Genomic DNA, 18,870 nt, shown 5'->3' with positions numbered 1-18,870 from the left:
ACGGGAACATGCATGAAGCAAAATTCGCAATTCTATCTCTTTCAATAATTCCTCTGTGACTCCATAGTTCTGAAATTAAATATTCTATCACAATTTTCCAAAACTGAGGTAAGAGCCTCCCCATATTTCAAAAATGGCCAGTAACACCATTTTAAAATAAGTGATCAGCAAAAATCCAACTGGGAAAAAAAACCAAAAACACCATATAAAGAAATGTCTACCAAAGTGCTCTGCGGGCTCACATTATGGAAACTGGAGAAAACAGTGACAATTTACAGTACAGAGCCTTGAATCTTTCAATGCTTACTTGATTCTGTTTCAGTGTGGACACCAGCTTCTGTAAAGTGATGTTTTCTTCTTCCAGCTCAGTGTAGTCCTGCAGCAGTCTCGCCTCTCGAAATTTATACTCTCGAATTTCATCTTTCATTCGTATCCTCTGCAGCTCCACCATTTCGTTATTCTGACAAGAGAAAACACAAGTACCTTACAATTCACACACAGCAACCTTAATGCTGAACACTGCCTTGAGAAAAGGCCAAACAAAAATTATTCCTGAAATAGAAATGATTTAACAGTGCACATCAAAACACCATCACCTATTAATTTGAGGCCAAGCAATAATTTCAGGTGTGTCCTGGCAATTCAGAAATGAGGACATCTGATAGAGAAGCCTGATTTAAACAGTTTCAGGATTAGATGCTTATCGAAATGGAAGCCCTGGAAAGGCTGTAGCATATCTCACTGGTTTCATTGCTCTACAATACAGCAGGGTTTAACTAAAATTACCACCTGTTTTCCACTGAAGGATGTGTTTTACATTCACACAGAAAAGCAGTGAGTACTGACATCAGTTCTCCAAAGGCATCTGCTAGGGAGCAAGGTGAAGTCACATCTGCAGGCACTAGAGACTCTCACAGGCAGGCACAGGGTAGAAAGCACTTATCAAGCTGAGCAGGATCACACCCAACACTCTGGGAACACACAAGGTCACCATTTCATTTTTCCCATTAGCACATACTGTGCCCAGACAGCCTTATGAGGGAGAACATGAGGGATCAGTTTCACCAAAAATCGATTCCATCAGATTCCAGCTCTGCCTGAGTTTGACATCAAGGGTCAGGTTATTCTGGAAAGACTCTGCTGGCATAACCACACTGCAGGAAGACAGAGTTAACACACAGCTGGAAGAAAACCAGAGAACCAAGAGTGACCAATACAGCTCTGTTGGGAGGAACAACCTCCTGTCTTGCTTTGAAGAGAAGCCTGCATTTGTCTGATTAATAGGAAGAGGCATGGTCAGTCACATCTCCTTTCCTGCAGGAGGATCTGAGCATTACCACAGCAGCTGGAGGAGAGACCTTACTGATGGGGGAGAGGCCCCTCACTGCTGGGATGTCAGAGAGACCACACCCGGGAAGCAGTAATGAGTTTCTGTAAAAGATTCCAGTGTGGAGGGAGGGCAACCACTGGCCTGATAGATACCTGAAAGTCAAATGTTTAAGCAGAAACTATAGTCAGGGAGCTCTAAATCAACCAATCTGCACCACTCACTCTCTGGTACATGAAGGCTAAAACTTCACATTCTGGATTAAGGATAAACTTCACTTAGAACTTCACTTAGCATCTTGGTTAAATAATTACAAACCCCTGGAAAAGAACTTTGCAAAGCATGAAAAAAAAATAAACATTTTGATGCAAGACTTTACAAAAGTTTCATTTAAAAATGAATTTTGTTAGAGAAAACTAAAAACCATTGCTCTCCTCCTAGCAGCCAGTTAAGAAGAAATAAAGAAATTCCCTAATTTCTGAACTGAAAACAATTGAAAGGATTCCCAGCAGAAGAGTCACGGAGCACTAGAGAAAAGTAAATATTTCTGCATCCATCACTGACTAATAAACTTCTGAACAAATTGTAAGAGCAACACCACAGATGATTTCAAAAGCTGAAGGCATTTTATACCTCCAGGCTGCCTTTATACCTTTTGTTTCTGCCAGCACAGCTGCATTCCCGGCTGTGGCAGGTGTGGGGGCGTGTGCCAGTCTGAGGCAGTATGGGGACAACACCAAACGCACAACTCCACCGTGTCAAGGATAAATGAAGCTGCTCTGCAACTCTCCCAGTGTTTGAGGATGATCAGCCCAGGGAATGAGCTGGCTGACATCCATCCAACACTGCCAGGAGCCCTGGGAGAGGGAGCATCCTGACAGGATCCCAGAAGAGCTCAGCAAGCCATTCCCAGTGGCGCTGCCTGCACTTCACTGCGGTGAGACCAGCAGCAGCAGCAGCAGCAGCCAGGACACATCTGCTCATGATCCAAACTGCTTCTGCCATCAACACTGCTGAGGAGTGTTTTGGGAGGAGGAGGGCCTCCCCAAAAGGCCAGGCTGGATGGGACCTTGAGCACCCTGGTCCAGCAGAGGTGTCCCTGTTCATGGTGGGGGCTGGGTGGAACTACACAGTCCTCAAGATCCTTTATAACACAATCCACTTTCTGGTTCTGCGGTTCTAAAAAGGAAGCATGAAAAAGGTGGCCAGAAATGGAGGACATGAACAAGTAATTTTTACAGATCCTGATGTTTTCTGATAGACTATCAGGCAGGGTAGCTTGAAAAAGCCTTGAAAATTAATTCTGTAAGATGTGAGTACCCCTTTGTCTCAAACTGCAACAGAAAACATGAGCTATCACCTTGCTGGACTGCACCACTATTTCTTTAAAAGAGATAGCACATTTCTTCACCATTTATAACTGCTGCTTCCTACACAATCTTGGAGATAGAAACAGAACATCTATCGTTCTCCTCTTCTTACACACAGAGAAACTCCTTCTGCAGTGCAGCTTCTATTTGTCCTTTCTCATGGCATTTCATCAAGGAAGAAACAGCAGAAAAAAGGAAGACTCGCCAGCTGGAGCATCCCATGTGCCATGTCTGCCCAAATACCTCCTGCCACACTTCCAATGGCCAGGGCCAAGGTCACTACTGGAAGCAATCCCTCTGCTCTGACACAGGGGCAAAACCAACTCAGCATATAACAGAATAGGCCATTACCTTTTCAAAGCAATATAAAATGTGTGTTTTCTCACTGCAAACACCCAGGAGTTATTCTCCATGCTCCAGATCCCTCCTCCTACTTGCAAACATCTGCATTATGCTGGCAAACACCCAGCTGCAAAGCACTCCAGTGCTCTCCATGCTTGTCAGGAAAGGCAGTGATTCCATTCCACAGGCCCAAAACCCAGTGTTTCGGAGGTTTACTAGCAAATAGCCACAGGACATGTGGAAGGCTATTCTGATTTCCTTTATATATGACCTCTGTGTATTTTCTGGAAGTGAAAATAGGTCCTGAATCTATTAAAAAAAAAAAAATTACATTGAGTTTAGTGTCTTTTACCGTTGGTAGGAAGAATATATTAGTTTTCATCAAATGCTTTGCTTAATTATATTAACTTATCACAATCCTATTATTTTGAACAATTTCAAATACACATTTATTAGGCAAAGTATCTGCAGTTATAGAGGAGAGCTCTTGCTCTACTGATACAATGCTGGAAAGAAGCAGATTTTTTTATTTGGTGGACTTGTATGAAAAGAATATGAAAGGATTTAAAAACACAACACAAAAGGATTTTGCCAGCAGGGCAGTTATCTACGTGAGCCACTAGAGGACAATGTAACCCAAATTATTAGCAAAGTAACTCGCAATTAAACTTTGCTACTCATCAAGCACTGAACTTGCAGGACAAGCAATTGAGCCAGATGCTTTTACTAGGGCATTACCTCAGGACTTTTTATATTCCCAGAGAGAATTCCCCTATGAACTATGTACTGGGCCTGTAAAAGCCAAATGAATCCAAGAGGTGGAGCTGATGACACACCAACAAAGTTTTAATGGCTGAAAATGATTTTCAATCCCAGCCACCAGCTGAACATGGTGCAACGGCTTTAATGGATTGGTGCCAAAGAAGAAGGAAAAGGCCTCTCAGTGAAACTATAGAAAACAAGAGAGTCCTTGTCAGCATTGCATCTCATTATACGTGAGCACTAATTGTGGAAGATGTCATCCCTGCAGCACCTCTAATGAATGTACACATCATGAAGCAGACCATGGCAAACAAAGAACAGGAAGCTCAGTCCAGACAAAGTCTGTTCAGGTCACCTATTTACTGGTACCTAGATATATGTTCAGAATTGTAATATATGAAAAGTGAAAGACATCTCTAGGTTATGCAGAGACAAGGACCATGCTTGTATACTACCAGCCATCAATCCTGACAGGTCTCTGAGCATCACTGGAATATTAAATAACAGAAGTTTGTACTTGTTAGCAAATTAAACATTATATAATTAATACAATATTAATTTTTGATTCAGCACAGACTTTTAAAATGCTTTATCTCATGAGCCACATACAGAACACATTATATTAATCATGTGTGGATACGTTGCAATGCATTGTGTAATATCAAATAATTGCAACTGAGAAGGTACTTTAAAATGAAGGAATGGAAATGGCTAACGTTGAACACTGTGAAAAAGTACACAATTTTCATGTCAGAACAGTCCCAAGTGCTGCCCCAGGAAGCCATTTGCTATGCTCCTGTGGCCTATCAATTCACCTAAAGAAAACAAACTGGGAAAGGAAGGGACCACTAAAGCTGAGTACTCTCATCTCTGAGGTGAGAAGTGAATTCCGATGGATTCTGTTTTCCTAAATAGTGACAAAACACACTGAATTTCTTGGGAAAGTGGCAGCCTTTTTTTTTTTTCTTTTTTTTAACCTTCTTTTTAAAGTGAATGCATTCCCATTAGCTATTTTGGTTCCCCCCTATGCTGGAGTACATAAAGGACTATTTTTTTTTACTTTTGTATTTTGTCTACTGCTTTTTATCCCCCCCCAAAAAATTGTGGAACTAGTGTTTGGGCTTTTTCCATCCACTGTGTTCAAACAAATGTTCAATAAGAGATTTCAGGTTCTTACTGCAGCAAAACATATTATTTTTCACACTGAAAAACAGCCTTATAAATCATCAATTAATTATATATCCCAAACTACCCAGACTAAATCTCTACTTATCTGTTGGAATATGCAAGCCATAGCATGATGCTGTACATAATTTTTTAATTTTCCTGACTCACAAGAGAACAATGATATGTTGTACACAACAAAATTGTATACTTCAAATTTAATGGCATTGTTTTCTAGTTGATGCGGGATAAAATCCCATTCGATCTGATGACAGCTTTATTGCACTAGTAGTAAATTGAATACAAGAGAAAGTTTATGCTCAGCCTAATATCCATGATCTTATGTGTTTGTTGAGAAGTCTCACTGTAAATTTGTATGTCATGTTTACTTTATTTTGAAGAGGAAAATAAAAGATGTATTTTTTATGAAGAACAGTAATAGTGATAGAAAATTCAATTTAACAGGGGTTGAGAGAAGAGAGAATGAAAGTGGCAACAGAAGAGCATTTTCTTTTTTTGTTGTCAAGTGTTTTAAGTCCCCAGAGTCCTCTACACTAGCCTTAAAGTTTCCCTCCCTCATCTACAGGTGTACTCAACTTGAACTGAAAGAATGCCATTTTCCATGTTTCCAGGTATATTTAAAAATATAAAGGGATTTTGTGGATGACCTAAAGTGACCTGGTCTGAGCGTTTTGCAGAATTTGCACCCCAATCCTCCTAATTCACACATTCTGGTGCCCAGCTAAGCAGGGCTGGGGCATCTTTTAGAGAACTGTTTTTGCTATTTCAATACACAGATATCTCTACATCCCAAAATAAATTATTACAAAGATTATTTTTCATCACTGTCAGAAGTCTGCATCCTCCTTTTTAACCTGAATTTTTCTGGTCTCATCCTTCAAAAAGCTTCATTGAGGTGGCTTTGTTAGATTTCATGATATTGTATCTGCTCTAAGCAGCTGCATTGGCATCCTACTTTAAGAACACAAATACAGCTCCTATTGTCCAAACCCAGAAATCACTAATATTTGAAATTAGGTACAATTCTGACATCCCTTGGCTTTAGGTATATCACTCACTGTCTAAAACCCAGAAAATAAAAATGCTATTTTGCACAAGGCATTTTTGAAAATATATCTGTAGCATAGCATAAATACCTATCCATCTTTCCCTTCTGTGGATATACTTGCAAAGGGAAGGATGAAAAAAGCCATATATTTGTTGGCTATAGCATACAGATTAGAAGCCAGATCATGATAATGTATGTTTCAAGCTCTTTCCCCAGCAACAGATTTCAAATAAAGCATTTACAATACATCTAATAACTTAATCATCTGAAATGCTCAGTGCATTTAATTGGAATAGCTAAATCTGAAGAAGTAGAATGAATTTGTATCAAGGGCAATTAAATAGCCCATTTATGTACTTATCACAGAGTCTGAAACCCATCATATTTAATGTTGCAAATCCTGCCACATATAAATCCCTACAAAGTAGCTATTTTATTGACTTCATATATAATTATATATAAAAAGATAGAACTAAGGAATGTTCTGACAGTTCAGGAATTAAATTTTCCTGCTGAGTATCATGGTCACATAATATTCTTTATAAGATGGTATGAACCACAAATCTCTAATCATGCATATTACCTGAAAAAATAATGGTTTGATTTGACTGCATTTATAGCAATTAATGCATTAAAATTAGTGCATTAATTATACATAAATCTCTTAGTGTATTAATTATACTTATTTATCATTAATATCAGCACTCTGTAACAAACACTGCTATAATATTTTTAATTCCTTCAAAGGACGAGAGACTTCACCAAACTAAACCTCATTAAAGCAGTGTGGGAGAAAATTCAGACTCCAGGGTTACAGCACTGTTCAGCTAATACATATCTGTGCAATGGCTTCATGCATGAATGTATGATCATTGCAAATAGCAAAATAGCAATTAGCTGGAACAAATTTTGCCATGACGAGGACACTGTGGGTGCTATGTGAGCATCCAGACAGGTCCTCCTGCAATTCCCACCTGGTGCACTTGTCTTAGGATAAACCACATTGCCTGTCAGGTGGCAAGGGAGAGAGGGTGCTGGTGGAGGGAGGATGCAGATGAAGAGCAAAGACCTGATAAGATCATGTTCCACCACATCAAGCACTGCCAAGGTCACTGCTAAACCACATCCATAAGTACAACATTCACAGATATTTTAATTAACTCCAACATTTGTGACTCAACCACTTCCCTAAGCATCGTGTTCCAGTGCTTGATAACCCTTTTGGTGAAAAATTTTTTTCCTAATATCTAATCTAAGCTGGTGTAACTTGAGGCCATTTCTTCTTACCCTATCAATCTTTAGTTGGGAGATGAGCCTAACCCTGGCTCTTTTCAGGTAGTTCTAGAGAGCAATAAGGCTCCCCTGAGCCTCGTTTTCTCCAGGTCTGCACTCTGTGAAACAGGGGCTGTTGCCCACTCCACATCACCCAATTACCTCATAGCAGGATGAGTAGTATCATAAAGATACCAAACTCAAATTGCTCTTGACAGATTAGCTAAAAAAAAAAAAAAAAAAAAAAAAAAGGGTGGATTCTAGGGCATATTTTGTACTGAATGGATTATATTTTTTGCCCAGTTATAACTTTTCCTATTACATTGTCACTTTCTATATGCAATTTAAAAAGCCAACAGCAGTGATTCTACATGACAATGCCTCTAGGCAGGCTTTTTGATGGAGAAACTGCACAGGCCTTTTCAAGCTCATCAAGAGGCCAAGAGCTGGTTTTAAATCCTAACTGATCACTTAGGAGAAGCATCTGCCAGTTACATGTATCTCTTTGAGAGGCCATCTGTCAGGTCCAAAATGCCAAATTTCATTCCAGATCCAAAAGGGGAACTGGCTAACCAACAAAAGAAAAGTTGTGTTAACAGGGTGTGGGGCTGTGATCAGTTTAAGCTCATCAGCTGCTGTTCCCAGGTCCTGACCCTCCCTCGGGCCAGTGCTACCTTCCACATCACCAGCCAGAAAAAGGGCAGCAAGCCACTCCAGAAAACAAACAAAGATAGTTTTAATGGTGTTTATACTCCCTGACTTTGCTGACAGGCTGGACACACAAGCACTGGTGCTAGCAGGAGGTAGGGAAAATAGGAAAATATGTCATTTCTAATTTGGGTATGCTTGCTGCTCAACAACAACTGTATGATCTGTTCTGTTCTAAATACATATTGTGATGTTGGCTTTTTGCAAGTATTAAGATGATCTTAGAATAGCTTTTGCTATGTCTTTTTCTTTTTTCTCCTGTCAGTAGCTAAAAAGTTTTTAGGTGTAGGTCAAGAAGAATTTTGGATGTTAGGGCTATGTCCTGTCTGTACAAAGCAAGATAACCCCCAGTGAACAGATGGATGGGGCCCAGGTTATTCAACCTTACTATCAATGCTCACTGCCAGTAGAAGAAAGAACCCCAGCCCAAATAAAAAGATGATAAAGAGAAATCAAACTCTAAGAGCACATGCTTTAAAAAGGTGGACCCAAGGAGTGACCATGCAAAACAGTTCCTGGAAAAATTTGAATATGCATAAATTCATGTAGCAGGGATGGTATATAAAGGGTGTTTCTAAAACACCAGGTGTGCTCCTGGCAGAGAGCCAAGCACCCAGCTGTTTTAACCCTTTGCTTTACTCTCTTTGTCTCCTATTGTCTTTTTGTTTATATTAAACCTTCTAAAATTTGTTAGGCGAGTGAACCTCATTTTTCACAGTTCCAAGTTCCAGAGGTGGAAACCCAGCCCCATTGATGTAAATTATAAAATTAATATAGCCTTCAGCAGTACTAAGATTTCATTGTGTGCACTGAAATGTTGAGGAGCCAGGAGCAGTAAAGTGAATGCCTGAAGGTAGAAAGGAAGAAAGAAATAAGAGGGGTGAGCTCTACTATTTTAGGCTTCATTATGATTGGTTGGTATGGAAAAATACATCCCTATTTATTGGCTGCTTGCTTTCACATTACTTTTGTCCTTCCCTAACTTCTGCTGTCCGGATCTCAGAGCTCCCTGTGGTAACCTGTCTCCAGGCATGCTGGGCAGTGGCTCCACTGCCCCATGTTTAAGGCACAGAGCTAGGCTCATTGTGAGCTTTCCATTCCCCATGGCCACTGCCTCTCCTCCTCAGGAACTGGAGCTATTTTAATTACAGCTGGCCTCTAGCTCAGCCCTGCCTTCCCTCTATTCCTTACACCAGCAATGAAACCGTGCTGCTGAGGGACACACGTGCCAGGTCGGGGCTCTCAGCTCAGCCTCCCCAACCTGCACTGCCCTGAAGTACCACTCAAGCTCTGCTTTCTCCAGTTTGCACATCAATCTTTGTTCTTGGAAACACCAGCCAGACATTGCAACATCCATGTCTGTGAGCGAGTGCCTCTGCTCTCCCCTGCAGTGGGAGGGCTGTGCTGCAGGACTGGGTCAGAGCACAGAACGATGACAGAGCTGACATGCAGACCCAGGGCTAGCCAGCAGTACCAATAAATCTGGTCCCTGGGACAGTGCAGTTAAATTAGTAGGGGGCTGAGTTCAAATTAGTCAGAGATGTAACTAATCCTGATCCTCAGCTTATCCAAGATCATAAAAGTAATAAAAAATAGATATCAAAGGGGCCCCTGGGCAGCATTCAGTAGTCAATTTATCTTTCCCAAGGTAAGAGCAACATCTCTGTCATTCCTGATATCCATCTAATGTCTTGTTAAAGACTTCCAACAATCCCATCACCTTTCCCAGAAACTTCCTTCCTGGCTTCACTTTTCCTTTTGCCACAGATGTATTTTGAATTTCAAATCTGAAGCAGAGTCTTTCACAATGAAAGACAAAAATACTATTTCTTCTCCTACCCAGAGAAGGCAAAAAATAAATGCATCTGTTCCTCTCTGCAGGAGACTTCCATTTGCCCACTCTATCCATCTTCAGCCATCCCTCTGCCCTCAACAACCAAAAGAGCAGGTAAGAAATGAGGATTCCAGATAGTTCCCACCACAGAGCAAACACTTTAGATGCCCTTGCATGACATGCAGGGAGATGGGCAATGAAGTACAATGAAAAGTAGATATTGTGGTGGGAAAAAGGAGACCCCGAATAACACAGTATTCCTTCACTGTTCCTCACACTGGAGGAGAAATACACTGCAAGAAAGAAGAAACCTTTAAGACTTTCTAGAAAGTGGAGTGAAAAAGTCTAAAGGAGATAAAATCCTCTTCACAGGTACAAATCTATTTCAAGGGGTCATCTGCTGGCACATTCTCTATTGTGCTGCAAAGAAGCTGCGAGAGCTCAACATCAAAGGGGCTCTGTAAGCCCATGCTCACAGCAGAGCATCTCTCAACAAAATTATTCCTGCAGATCATCAGCTGCAGAGGTGTTTTAAAAGCTCTGTGAATCGACACCCACCACCCTCCCAATGACAACTGGCTCTTTCAAGCTCCCCTTGAAAAATATCAATACAATATAAATGGTTGCTATGAAAAGAGGAACAAGAAGAAAGTTAAACTTCAGTAATTACTCTTCTCCAGATGGGCAGAAGCATGGCATCTTTAAACAAACACATCTGAGCCACAAAATTTAAATATAATTATGTGGCCAAATCTGTCATTATTAAGGGAGAGTACTTCCTCAAAGTCAGGAGCAATTGCAGTAATTAAAATCCATGTAACATTACCCATCTGCTACAAAAAGCAGCACAGCATTCTGCAGCTTATTTGACCTTGTGTGCACCCACCCCCTCTAATTCTTCTGTGGCATGAGCAGAACCATCAATTCAGAAACAGCAACTGATTAATATTAAAAAGATGAACATGGCTTGATGACTAATGGCTTTTTATCATCAGAGACTTAGGGTTTTTATTTTAGAGCATATGTTTGAGTGACGTAGGTAGCAAATAAAGTCAAAGGTAAGTACCTCATCTGTCTGAAAACCACAACTTTTAGGACAGAATAGTACACATAATTTTTACTCGTTACAGGACACATGGTGGTTTGAATTGAATTTGAATTGAATACAAATGCCCACATAAAAGATTTTTTAAAGTAAATTGCACTGAAGGTTACTTTAATTTATTGATATGGTCAGTAGAAATACCTGTACTCAGGAAGTGTGGCTGTAACAGTGTAGTACTCTTCACTGTTCAATATAAATTGGTTTGAAACCTGATCATGGCTTTTATAATCTGCCCTTTTTTTTATTCTAATACAGATCATAAATTTCACACATTTACTTTATACATATGCATATTTATCTATATATTACAGTCAACAGTAATAATTTTCATGCTGACAGTTTTCTATCTTTTCCTTTAAAGGCTGCACAAACAAGATTCTTGCTGCTCAGCATGCAGGACAGAAATACAGATGTAATACATGCCATAAGAACACAGTGCAAGGACTGATTATTAATGCTGCAGTTCTAACACAGATTATTGAAGCATGTTGCCCATGGCTGCACAGCCTTAGAATTAAATTATTCCTTTGGGAATTGAATAAACACCAAGTATCATTAACTGCCTGCAATGCATCAAAATGAAAAAAAAAACAAGCCATAAAATTCTGTATTTGCTCAGGGAGTAAAATATCAAGTAAGTGATGGGATTGTTTAGCTATGGGTATAAAAATTACATTTAAATCTATTTCCACTCTTTTGTGCTTCCCCCCTTAAAACCACTGGTGATTTTGTTTCACCATTTGTTTCCACTGGGCTTTCACCCAGCTCACTATGGGTGTTAGTCTGATAGCAGAAGCCTTCTGCTGAAACAGATCATTGATACAGACAAAAGAACTAACTGGGAACACCCATAAAAAAATCCCTGCAAACAGTCCTTCAGAAATCTAAAGTTAAATTCACCTAAAGCACTGATAGTTTTCTATAAACACCTTGTGGCATGAGGAGTGGCAAATATCAAGTAATCTTGATGATCATTATAGAACATGTGAGCAAAGGGACTCAGCAGCTCTGTGGGCTCAGCTGCAGCAAGAAAAAGAGTCAGGACCTTGAGAAATGAAGAACTACTTTCTTTGCAGATTCATGGAAATCTAGAAATCTAGTCCATGTGAAAAGTGGAGAGGAAAACGTTGAACTTCAAAGACATGTCCTCATAAGCCTCATCTGTGTCAATATCAGTGCTCCTGAATTCTGAGCTGAGCCTTCTTTTAAGCCTTCAAGACAGCTGGGTGAAATGGGGGTGCCAGACTGGCCCTGCTGCTGGCCCTGGCAGGCTCAGTGGCCTGGGGAGATCAGGGCAGTGTGACAGCTTCCCCCCATCCAGACCTCAGCCATGCCCCTGAGGTGCATGGATAACAGGGGAGTGCAGGACTGTAAATCTCCAGGTACTGCTAAGACACTTCCTTGGCAGTGAAGGACTGCAGTCCAAAGTCTTAATTGCTGACAGAGGATACACGGCTGACACCATGAATGGTTTCGAGCATCAGCACTTTATTATTCCCCAGTGCAACCTTTTATACCCTTCTCACATGCATAACACCTGTGTGCCCTTTTACTCTTTTGTGATTGGTCACTACACATCTGCATTCCCTGCTTTTTCCTTCAGTGCTGGTTACCTATCTTACACAACTGCAACTTACCAGGGGCGAGATTGCCTGCAGCACAATCTCTATTCTTTTACAATCCATTCTCCCACAAATTGCTCCTTCCTGCTTCCTACCCTCCCATTAGACCACTGATGATTGATAACTTAAGCTCCCTTTGTTTTTTCCTAACTTATTTTTAATATAAAAATACAAAATGTAGAAGATTTTGTAGGCTCCAGATTCATTACAGTGTTTTTAAATTTTCTGTGAGTTCTTAAAGCACTCAACCATGACCTCAATGTGCCATCATTACTAATGAAATTCAGTATCAGCTTCAGCAAATAACTATTTAAATGCAAGTTTTTTAGTTCTGATTCTGTTGTATGCCCCATGGCCTGATACAGCACAACTGAACTCAGTTATACACTGAAAAGAAGTGCAGCAGAATAATCAATCCAATAAAATGACAACCAGCCTCAGGGAGAAAAAACAACATCACTCTTGAACCAGGTCAGAATTCAGACAAGCAACAGGAATAAGATGAAATTTATGAACTCTCCTTCATTAACTGATCAATATATTCTATGTCATACCTACACAGTTGTGAGCTATTGTCAGGTTTTTCATCACTGAAAAACTGCTACCAGTGTCTATAAAGAAAACAATCCAGGCTGCAAGAATTCCTTGGGCTCTTAATTATTATACTGAGGGTGAGTTTACCCAGCATATCAATCAGAGAATTGACTTAGCATTTTCCTGATCCTACATGCCTCCCTACAAATATATGCATGGATCATGGGATATATAGCACACCTACGCCATGCACTCTGTGCAGGGTAATGTAGGACATTGCCAAATACAAGGGCAGAAAAGGAAAAATCCCCCAAACAGAACTTCTAGTGTAATCACAGCTTTTGGCAGTGCATTAACCCCTGTTTAATAGTCTCTCTCTTTGATCACATTGGAACTTCCATGACATAGGTAATTTTTCTTCAGCCTGTACATTACCTCTTGTGGAAGACAGAAACAAAAAGGAGAAAAAATTCACCCTGCAGCCACATCCGTCTGTTCTTTGCCCTCATCCTCAGTGAACGGCAGCTCCTTAAGATCAAGTGGCCACACTGCTTCAATATATGAAAATAAAGTGCTACCTGTTTTAATGTCTCAGAGTAGGGTATCCATTGCTTTGCAGCAGTTTGGTGTTTGCTGCAGGAGTGCTGAAGCTGCAGCAAGCACAGGGAAGAGAGCTGAACTGCTCTAGGAAAAGAAAATCCCCATCACAAATCAGAGACATTGATTGTGCTCCTTGAGAGGTACCAAGTCAAAATCCCTGTGTTTTCATAAAGTAAGGAATTCTTTCTATGTGCAGTTCAAAGCTTCAAGTTTAAGCTAAAAATCCATTTCTGGCCTTGGTCCTCAGAAAGTAGGAACCATCACTTTCCCTGTGGACCTTTTCAGCTGTCATCACTAAACGGGAAGCTTTTGAAGACAACTTTCACACAGCAACAAAAGGACAAGACGTGAGCCTTTGAATGCCAAATAATTTCCCCCCACACTCTTGAGTCCCTCACAGATCAGCTGAGATTCAGGAGCATCTAGACAGAATGCAGATGTGCTCTTGTTAATTGGCCCAGCACACTACGGTGTCACAACCCCTTCCACCACGAACATTTTTGTAAATAACTGCAGCATAAAGCCTAAATATTTTCCTCAGTCTATCCCATTAAGGGATTGGAGCTGCTGTAGCACTGTTCTGACTGCCATTTTCTTTTTTCTCATTCTCTCAGGGAAGTGTTTGGGTGACCCAGAGAAATTCCAATAAATCTTTCTTTAAATCCAGACATTGTACTGAAAGCTTTTCCTGCCCTAATTTGTTTTAAACTCAGCAATAAAAACGTACCACCCTGCCTAACATCACCACCAATTCAATTTTTGCTCTCACTACCATTTCTGGTCCTTTTTCTTCCCACTAAAGATTGTCAAAACGTTTTGTTCTTTTGCCCCTCCAACCTTCACTTTTTATTTACCATTTTTCAACAGAGGCATCAGTGTGCTGAACTTGCATCAAATACTAATTTCTCCCCAATATCTGACATTTGGGTTAAACAGGGGTTAATGAAAAATGTACAAATAATGTTTAATAGTTAAATTCAAACTTGCAAGGAAATAAAAAAGATTGCTTACCTTGCAGGCTGATCCTTTGCCAAACCTGATCAATAAAATGCATTCATATCTCAATCTTGACAAATGTTTTAAGCTGTTTATTTATTTGCTAAAACAGAAGACAATATCATGTCCCAGTATCAAAAACCAGAAACAGACCAATAGCAGCAGTCTCTGTCATTGTGTTGTCTGTCTCATGGACAGAGACAAACCAGTCTCTAATAATCCTAGCCTCAGGACACCTTCTGGCAATCAAATACCTTTCTTTTTTTTTTTTTTAATTAACACTTTCTCCCAAGTTTCCCCTTCATTTTAAGATCATGGGTGAGGATGCATATTTTTAACATATACTAGCTAGTGTGTGTTAATCAACTCACATTAAAATCATACAGTGGAAACAATCATAATATCATACATATTATATATGATAGATATCCTGTTATATATATTATAATAGGGGTTTTTTTTGGACAAGGCCCTGAATCTTTGCTTGAGATGAAGGGTAATAAATGAAAACTAGTCAGAACTTGACTAATCACAAACAAATCTTATTTTCCCCTTATTATAGAACTCCCTTCACATATTTCACTTAGGTGTAACAGACTGCTGTAAGAGATACCCCATGCCACAAGCTCTGGCATCATCCCCTTTCTTCTACACAGAAATCCGGGACAATCAGGGGAGGAATTCAAATAGAAAACTTTCACACCCTGTCAGTTTGGTGATCTTGGAATAGGATCCCATGTTTCTGCTTTAAGTGCAAGACTGGAAGGGATGGGTAAGAGGGCAGCAGGTCCCAGTGCCTACAGCAGCCTGTGGCTCAGCTATTTTCCTACATCAGCCCTGAGGTCAAGCACCAACTCTCTGCCAGGTTCTGCACAAAGCCCGAGGACTTGTCCCAGCCCTGGGTAATGGCTCAGAGAGAGCCCCACTTGTGGCAGTACCACCTATTTCATCAGCACAGCACCTGTGCTAAGTGTGACTTGAGCTGATAAGGACAGTCAAGGCTCTGGACAAAGCTGGGCACAGCTCTTTGAAAGCACTGAAATGCACAGTACTTGTTTCGGACAGGAACTCTTCTTTGTGTTCCAAGGTGAAAGGGGACTGGTTTATATAAGGCAGTTTCCAATAGTATGGGCTTTCACAGGGGAACAAAAGCCAATGATGCAACTTTTCCTGCCTAGAATCTCAATTAGAAACTTGGATTTAGCACTGGTACACAGCTTTGGAAGTAAATAGGAAATGGAACAGAAGAGTTTATGTAGAAGGGATTCCTTAAAGTGAAAAAAACCTTTGTTTAAAGAGACAGTTGTAATACCCTGTAATTGCATAACAAGCAAAAAAAGGATGGGAGATTCTTTAAATACTCCTTCAGGGAAAGTGCTGAGTGTTGCTAGTGATTTCCATGTTTAAGCACACAAAACACATGTGAAAGAGTTGCTACATGACAGAGTCTGGGTCTTCTTTTGCAATACATAAAGAGGAAACAGATTCATACTGTCAAAAGCTCTTCAATATTAGGAACACTGGAAAGAAGATTACAATTTTTCAGCTTTGGGTAGGGAAAGCAGTACACTTCAATTAGTGTTAGGGGTACAAGAATCCCTGGAATTTCTGAGCTTTAAGATGCAGCACAAACTTCCTCCCTCATCTTACACAGATCACCAAGTGTCAAAGAAACCAAAGAATGCAAGAGATCAGCATTCAGTTACCAGAAATAGAGATCTGAGCCTCAATGCCTCAACATCCCATTACAGGAAAGAAATCATCTCATTATAACAAATCTGTACACATTACACACCTTAAATTAGAGCACATTTAAAACGGTGCAGACTTTCTATTACCATTCAAAAGAATGTATTCATTTATATAGAAAGGTAAGAAATTGGCAAAACATGTCCTGGTTAAACAAAGTATTATTATTGAAACAATTTATTTCCACAGTATTTTATCCCTCATATGAATAAGAGAAGTGTGTGCTATAGGAACAGACTGGTAAAATTATCTCACCAAGTAGGCAGGGAGATGAACAGATGGCAGCACCAGGCATCACTAGACCTTGCTTATACATATGATCTTTATCATTTCCATAAGACTAGAAAATTACTCTCTATGAAATACAACATTCTGAGGGTGAGGCAGAAATATTTTTTTGGTTTCCCATGGAATCAAAGATTATGGACTGTGCACCATGGTAACATTAGTGGTTCTAAAAGGAAATTCCATACAGAGAGAGTTCATTTCCGCTAATTTGTCTATTGGTAGCTACCTTGGGTTTGGTTTCTTTGTAGGCAGGGTGTTCTTTTGCAGAAGATTATCTTGAACTGCACATACACCTTCATCTTACCCAAAAAAAGAGACAAGTTTAGAGCATACTTAGTGTGCCCAGCCACATGTGTGACAGCAGTTACAGGGAGAAAATCTCTTAGTCACAGAAGGCAAACTATGGCTGGTTTGGGCACTTTTCGAATTTATGAAATTGCTTCTCTCTCCAACCAAAGCACTTTTTCCCATTGTGTGTTTCATAGCAAGCTTCCTTCTTCCTGCCTGTTTATCCCATCCTGCCATATGTTCCAAAGGAGAAAGGTTTTAATTACAGCAGTTACTGTAGCACTTCCCTGCCTACAGAGCACAGCAGAGTCTTTTCAGAAATAAAGAAGTGGTTTTATCACTATTATCATTAACAGCTAAAAAATCTATTTGTGAGCTGTAAGTGAAGTGTTGCACACAAAGGACAAGAAAATTCTACAGAATGGAAAAGAGAAGCACTGAGGATTTGTGCAGTTGTTTTTTCCTTTGGCACAGCATGCCATCATGCAAATGGTTAAAACAGCAACATGGAGCAATTTTTAGTAGCGATTTTCAAACAATGAGGCAAATATATGCTAGATATGGTTCAGCTGATGTCAAAGAAGGAGGGAAGAAAGGCACAAGCACTTAAGGTCTTGAACACTTATCCCTCACATAAACATTCGAAAAGAAGACAAAGAAGATCACAGACCGGAGCAGAGCTTCTTAAGTCTGATCTGGCACCGAGTAAGATGCTTCTTGAAGCCAGCTGGCCATACCTTACAGGAAAAAAAGTCTGCTGGGGTTACTCTCGTGATGTAAGAAGGTTGGAAATGTTTTCTGTGCTGCATAACTTTAGTCCAGTGCAAATCCTGCATTCAGTTTTTGACAATAACTCTGAGGTTTAAGGCCCTTGAATCAGGGGAAGTGCACAAAGCTGAGGGGTGGTGATTTTTATATAATGACACAGTGCTGGAGGGCATTCCCTGCATTCCCCAAATAAGGAAATTCTTAATTTGAGGATACAGTACATGCCTTCAGGCTATTTTTACACAAAAATAGTTGAAATGCAGGTATCTGGCCTGAGTAAGGCATAAAATTATTCAAAATATAAGGCTGTAAAATACACTGAAAGTCAATAATGCACAGGTAAAGAAAGGCAGACAGTCCTCCTGGGAGAATATACACAGAAAAGATGTTTGAGTCCACAAGAGAAGACATCTATAGCTCTCCCTTTACTCAGAAATATTTGCAGAAGTCATTTCCTGGCTGAAAAAAAGACTTGGAGTCAGCTACATTTGTTTTTTTTTTCATTAGCTCCTCTTAAAACACCAACTCCAATCCTACTTACCTTACACAGCAATGATCTTGACAAACAAACAAAAACCTAGCGTCCCATCAGTCCAGAGACAAGGCCCAGACACAACCTCTTTATGTTCACTATCTTAATCAGGAAAGATGCTCTATTAGTGCTTCTGGTTTTCTCTCATATCCATGTCCCCTCATAACTTGACTGCTGTTCTGCTTATCCACTCCCAGAAAAGCCACTCTGGAGCCACAGAAAACTCATCCATCTCCTCTGAGAAAAGAAAATCCTCTGTGATTAAGCCCCAAGTGCTGCCAGCCAGCCACTCAACAGCACAGAAAACCTCGGCTAGCTCTACATTTCTTGCAGTCAGTGGCCTCTGAAAGCCCAGCCATACGTGAGGGAGCTCAGCACACCCAGATACAACTCCACCATCACAGGTAAACCTCCCAGGACAGTTACATCTTAAATCTGGCTGCACTTAAGAGAAGGGGTGAGATGTGCCTTGGACTGTGTGACAATGATATGCGATGAACAATTTGTTTTAAAGGCAGTTTGAGTTTTCTCTTTTGTGAA

General features: G+C 40.2%; 1 protein-coding gene across 14 annotated transcripts in view; it reads right to left on the bottom strand.

The window, feature by feature from the left end:
• Window positions 1-18,870, bottom strand: part of BICD1 (BICD cargo adaptor 1) — a 164,976-nt gene that overhangs the window by 47,178 nt on the left and 98,928 nt on the right. For all 14 annotated transcript variants that reach the window (XR_015285641.1, XM_086884865.1, XM_086884864.1 and 11 more), the window contains exon 3: window positions 308-460. Coding sequence is in view for 13 of the 14 variants with exons in the window: in XM_086884865.1 (XP_086740991.1) it covers window positions 308-460 (153 nt within the window). In the remaining variant the exon portion in view is untranslated. The remainder of the gene's footprint in view (window positions 1-307; window positions 461-18,870) is intronic.

Source organism: Cyanistes caeruleus, chromosome 4 (assembly GCF_971803275.1).
Source record: "Cyanistes caeruleus chromosome 4, bCyaCae1.hap1.1, whole genome shotgun sequence".
In the NCBI taxonomy this organism is placed as follows: Eukaryota; Metazoa; Chordata; class Aves; order Passeriformes; family Paridae; genus Cyanistes; species Cyanistes caeruleus.
This window is presented reverse-complemented; position numbering and strand designations above follow the sequence as displayed.